Source organism: Quercus suber, unplaced genomic scaffold (genome assembly GCF_002906115.3).
Source record: "Quercus suber isolate HL8 unplaced genomic scaffold, Cork oak 2.0 scaffold_188, whole genome shotgun sequence".
NCBI lineage: Eukaryota > Viridiplantae > Streptophyta > Magnoliopsida > Fagales > Fagaceae > Quercus > Quercus suber.
Genome location: NW_027069646.1, coordinates 461048 through 467264, shown reverse-complemented (window position 1 = coordinate 467264; position 6217 = coordinate 461048). Strand labels below are relative to the sequence as shown.

The window sequence follows — 6217 nt, the reverse complement described above, 5'->3', positions numbered from 1 at the left end:
GGGGCATTCCGAGAATTGAACTCGGGACCTCTCGCACCCTAAGCGAGAATCATACCACTAGACCAAATGCCCTTCTGTTTGGTATGTTACAAAAAGTTATATTAGTAAAAGCAACAACTATTTGGGCCCACTAACAGCCCAAGATAGTGAAGCCACCCTTGGAATTTGGAGGTGGAGACTGGGGATTGGGGAAAGGTGTCGGTGTTTCTTGAATGCTCTTTTTGGTATTGGGTGGATTTAATATGAGCGTTTATTCAGCAAAAAAAAAAATAATAATATGAGCGTTCATTGTTTGAAAGTTACTTGACACATGACCTGAAACAGTGTGTCTGAACAATCATGTTTCTGTATAAAGAAACTGTGGAATATTCTTTTTTTTTTTTTTTTTAGAAGAACTGTGGAATGTACTTGGTGTCTATTAAAAGATCTTAATGCAATTTCAAATTTGCTAAAACAATAAACTTGATATTTATTAAAATCACAGTAAATGTAATTTGCTAAGAATGAGAAGAGAAAGAGAGAAACTTATGAATATAAGTTCTTATTTTTTTTTTTTTTTTTATTATAAAAAGTTACAGTTATGAACTCAGGTAAAATAGTATTTCTTCTTTTCACATTTATACTATAGACTACTCATTAAATTTATAGTAATGTATATTATAAATGTAAAAGAAAGAAGTACAATTTTTTCATACTTTCAAAACACCTAAGAATTTTCCGCAGAGCTACTAAGGCTAAGAGCATAATAAGATTAATCTTGCTTGACTAGTCTTTGGTTCTATACAAACTGGATAATTTTTTTTTTTTTTTAATGGGAAAACTGGATAATTTTGAAAAGTAAATTTATGGGAGTGAACTCCTCAAAATGTTGGTTAAAATCTGAAAGACTTAAACCATGACCGTGACCGTGACCGTGACCTTGACCTTGACCGTGACCACCACCCACCCCCCCTAATACCAATCCCATAAGTTTAGAGTGGTGGGCTATTTCGACTAAGAAAAGATTCCCTATTTATCAACATTGAATCATTGATGCAAGTGGCCTAGTACTGTCGCTTTCTTTTTGAAAAATACAAGGAGAAAAAAAAAAGAATCTGAATGAAATGGGCTGAAGTTGAGCCACAAATGGGACTTTTTTTTTTCTCTGAAAAAAAAAAAAAAAAATTGGTTGTTCATTATAAGGCTTGGGCTTACATTTGAGTCAAACGGTGATCTACAAAAAAAAGAAAAAAAGAAAAAGAAAAAAAAACACTCATGGGCCTAGAGGGGTTTCAAAGATCTTATAAGAAATTGAGGCTAAGCTGAAATTATGGTAAACGGCATAGATACTTGGGCAAGCTGATCATTGTGGTAAAGTGGCACATACTTGGGCAAGCTGAAATTATGATTTCTCTCTCAAAAGCAATGGCATAGATCTTTTTTTTTTCTTTTTTTTTTTTTTTTTTTTTTTTGGTAAACGGCATGGATCATTTAGGGGGTGTTTGGATTTTTGATTTCCATAACTCAATTCTCTGTTTTCATAACTCATAACTCAAGAATGATAGGACCCATAGCAAAAAGGTTGTTAGGCTGCACAATAACTCTGTTTCCATCACTCAATTATCTGATTTTTGAGTTATGAGTTATGAAAACTGAAAACACATTTTGGCTGTTTTCAGTTTCCATAACTCATAACTCAATGACATTTTTGTAATTAAACACACATGGGGGACCCACTCAGCTGCAACTTTTGACCAATCTTTTTTTTTTTCCTTTCTTCTCCTGGTTCGGTCTTCAGTTCTGGGTTTTTTTTTTTTTTTTTTTTTTTTTTTTTTTTTTTTACTAGGTTCGATGAGTTTGGGTACTTGAAAAAAAAAAAAAAAAGGCTGCACCGAGTGACAGGTATGGGGCCCACAAACAGTATGAAAAAATACTGAGTGATGAATAATGAGTGATGGTGCCAAACGGGGTCGGGTGTTTTAAATGATGAGTGATGAGTGACAAAAAAAAAAAAATCCAAACATGGCCTTAGTATTACACAAATTTTACTAGGACATGAAACTTAATTTTTCATATGATAAATATTAAGAATGGCCCGGCAAAAAGTCTTCGTTTCTTATTTAAAAATTTAAATTCACCCCTTTAGGAAGTGATAACCCTCTGAAATTAATCTGATTGACTTAGCAAGCTAGACCTCCATATTTCTACTTTTATTTCTATAACGAAACTAATTAAGCACTCGGGAACACAAGGCCTGTGGTGATTATCAGAAAGTTTTTCCGACATCTCCCCACCTCCGATAAAATGAGGATTAATGCCTTGTTGTAATAGTTGCTACCCTTTTCATTAATTAAAACACTTATCTCATATGAGAGTTTTGTAGCTCAACTCTTTTGATATTTTGAATTGAAATGTTTAGGGTTAAAATCCCTTCACAGTCTCTGTTATCGAATAGGAGTACTTTAACAAAAATAAAACACTAAAGTCATTTGCTAATTAAGTATCTTTCTCGTCACTTTGTTGTCGTGAAGTTTGTCAGAAAATAAGAATTATTTCTCACTTGAGGTCCAATGCACCAACCTAATTGACAACGATGTCTTTGACAATATAATTCTAGCTAGCTTCATATACATGCATGGGCACGTAAAGGTACGGTTAACTAGAAGGCCGGCTAAGGACTAAACGATCCTTGATACTATATAATACATCACGATGATGTATATACTATATATATATACAAATCAGATTTGTTCCGCAGTCAGTGGGAATAAAAAAAAAGAGAAAGAAAAAAGAATTAATTTGACAGAGTATATAATTATGGATTAGGATCATGCATGGTCGTGCCTAGACCCTAGAGACACACATGGTGTTTGTTGATAATCTTTGAAAAGAGAACTCCTTAGGGCATGTGATATTTAATTTTTCTTTTCTTGGCGAGCTTGCACACATAAATTTACTTTTCACTTTGGAAAGAAGTCAACACTGCCATTATCATCTTCTAAAGTAAGAAAAACGTGTTCAGTTTAGAACTGACAAAGGCCATATGGGTTTGGAAGTTTAATTTGACCAAAGATATAATTTTTATCTATAAAAAGAAGACAAAAATATGTTTGTTTTGGGTACTACTGCAAATTTTTTTTTTTTTTTGGGCAAGTTGTAAGAGTAATTTCTATAAACACATAAGACAACTAGAAATGATGGCAAAGGAATCCCGTTTTACCTTGATATTGTTCATGTCCTTGCATCTTTTTCTGGTAAGTAAAACTATTTTTTTTTAATCCAAATAATGCACATATTTTTAGCAAATAATAGTTATTTTTAGGGTGCTTAATTAATTAATTTGTTTGTTAAATAAGATTTTTGTTCAAGCAAAAAATCAAAATATTGAAATCTAAGATCTACATTAAACCACAATTTAACCAAAGTTCCAATGACAACTCATAATTGACAAAATATAGCAATAATAATGATCCTTTCTATTATAATTTTCCATTCACATAAGGGTGAGCCGGTGAAAGTTCAATGGTTGAAGCATAGGAATGATAAGGCCGCATAAGGGAATGCGGGCGAATCATGGGTGCTTCGCCCCCATAGTAGAGAAAGGAAAACTTTGCACAACAAAAATAAGATGGGTCAAAATAAGATGAGACAAAGGTATTTTATTATCCCTAATAAAGTTGCATGTACCTGGCATGAGATTGGATGAAACGAGACTGTTCATAGAGTAGTTAAATTCCTTTCTAACACATCACCTCTTTGGAATGAGGAAAATTTGTACTATCAGAACGGAGCAGGACATTTTGTCATATCTAAAAGTAATTATAACTTAATTATAACAAAACATGTGCTGGTGGAGGTATTTCATATGAATGGGAACGGGGCGCAAAGACTACAGGAAAAACACTTACGGGCCCGTTTAAGACAGAGAGTCAACCAATTTGACTTACAGGGTTTGATTTTATTGGGGCTTGATTAACGGTTTTAAACTACCAAAAAATGTAAAAACTTAAAAACAGAAGAAAAAAACAAAACCCTGAAATTACGATAATGGAGACCCCACATGCACAGATTAATTAATCACGCCTGTACTCTCGGCTTTTATTTCTTTATAACCCACCAAGTCTACACCACAGCTCTCACCTCACTCTAATTTGCCTCCACTTTCTTCCAAATCCAAGAAAAAAAAATGTCTCGTCTTTCTCTTTTGCTTCTTATCTTCATCTACATTCTAACCCCAAGTTTTGTTTTCGCATCACCAGTACAAGACCCAGATCTTGTTGTACATGAAGTACACAGGTACGTAAGAATAAGATCCACATTATTATGTTACATCTACATATATCTCATACTATAATTCATGCTCTATGTAAGTAAAGATTAATGTGACATTTTTTTTTTGGTTGTTAATAGGAGCATCAATGCCTCTAGGAGGAACTTGGGATATTTATCTTGTGGAACAGGTAACCCCATTGATGATTGTTGGCGTTGTGACCCCAGTTGGGACAAGAATCGCCAGAGATTAGCTGATTGTGCCATTGGTTTTGGTAAGAACGCAATTGGAGGAAGAAATGGCCACATCTACGTGGTCACTGACTCTAGTGATGATGATGCCGTGAACCCCAAACCGGGTACTCTACGACATGCCGTTATACAAGATGAACCCTTGTGGATTATCTTCAAAAGGGACATGGTAATTAAGCTTAAGCAAGAGCTAGTGATGAACTCTTTCAAGACCATTGATGGTAGGGGTGCTAGTGTTCACATTGCTGGAGGGCCATGCATTACCATACATCGTGTTACTAATATCATCATCCATGGTATCAATATTCATGATTGTAAGCAAGGAGGCAATGCTGACATAAGAGACTCCCCTCATCACTATGGCTGGTGGACAGTATCGGATGGTGATGGGGTGTCCATCTTTGGAGGGAAGCACATATGGGTGGATCATTGCTCATTGTCTAATTGCCATGATGGTCTCATAGATGCCGTCCATGGATCTACGGCCATCACCATCTCCAACAATTACATGACTCATCATGACAAGGTCATGCTTTTAGGCCACAGTGATTCCTTCACACAAGATAAAGACATGCAAGTTACTGTAGCCTTTAATCATTTTGGAGAAGGGCTAGTGCAAAGAATGCCAAGGTAGGTAACTCATGTTCAAAATTGAAAAAAAATAATAATAATAATAACGGTGGCACACTTCAAGTCATCGATCTATAGATAAATAATTATTACAGATGCTATGAATATTACACATGCTATTACATAAATCTCTCAAATTAACAAATCAACTTTTAAATATTTATATTCATTCATGTTAAATCGTAAATTAAGTTTTGTAATAAGTTTATATTCTTACATAAATAAATTAAATGTGATATTAAAGATACTACAAATTTAACTATAAAGACTATATTACTAATTACAGAGAAATAATTTAAATATTTATTTATCATGTTGTTAAAGTAGCATTAATCATATTCAATTTTATGTTGGTCTATAAGTGTTTTATAGTTATTAAAATATAAGTCCAATAAGCTTTAAACCTATTGTAGTTTTACTATACTCATATTACTTATACAACACTCATATGTCTACTTATATATGATAATCCATTATACAATTTTCACATGTATTGTCTAGCTACTTATATTGTAAAGACTTTTTCAGTCTTTACGTTAGTAAAATTGTTAATTAGTAACTTTACTATTTCCACCCTACAAAGTTGATAAAGGTGAATTTGAAAAATGTACAGGTGTAGACATGGGTATTTTCATGTAGTGAACAATGACTACACTCACTGGGAAATGTATGCTATTGGAGGGAGTGCTGACCCTACTATCTACAGCCAAGGCAATAGATTTCTTGCACCTGATGACAGGTCTAAGAAAGAGGTGACCAAGCACGAGGTTGCATCAGAGAGTGAATGGAAGCACTGGAACTGGAGGTCCGAAGGGGATTTGCTGTTGAACGGAGCATACTTCCGGCAGTCGGGAGCAGGTGCATCTTCTAGCTATGCTAGGGCATATAGCCTGAGTGCAAGACCATCTACTCTGGTGGGCTCAATGACCATGACTGCTGGTTCACTTAATTGTAGGAAAGGTTCCCGCTGCTAATTGAGCACACTGAACCCCTAGTTTATCAGCTAAAAATAACTGTGAGAGCAACTAGAAAAAAATTTTTTTTTTTTTTTGGGCAAGTTGTAAGAGTAATTTCTATAAACACATAA

General features: G+C 34.3%; 1 protein-coding gene and 1 non-coding gene across 2 annotated transcripts; one reads left to right on the top strand and one right to left on the bottom strand.

Moving 5' to 3' along the window:
• Nucleotides 1-72, bottom strand: TRNAP-AGG (transfer RNA proline (anticodon AGG)). Its single transcript has one exon. It is a non-coding gene; the product is annotated as a tRNA-Pro (tRNA).
• Nucleotides 73-4108: 4036 nt separating this feature from the next.
• On the top strand, nt 4109-6160 carry LOC112007041 (pectate lyase). Its single transcript, XM_024039357.2, has 3 exons — nt 4109-4275; nt 4390-5130; nt 5744-6160. Exons 1-3 carry the CDS (start codon nt 4166-4168, stop codon nt 6102-6104), a joined length of 1212 nt encoding a protein of 403 aa, XP_023895125.1. The 5' UTR covers nt 4109-4165; the 3' UTR covers nt 6105-6160.
• Nucleotides 6161-6217: the final 57 nt, after the last annotated feature.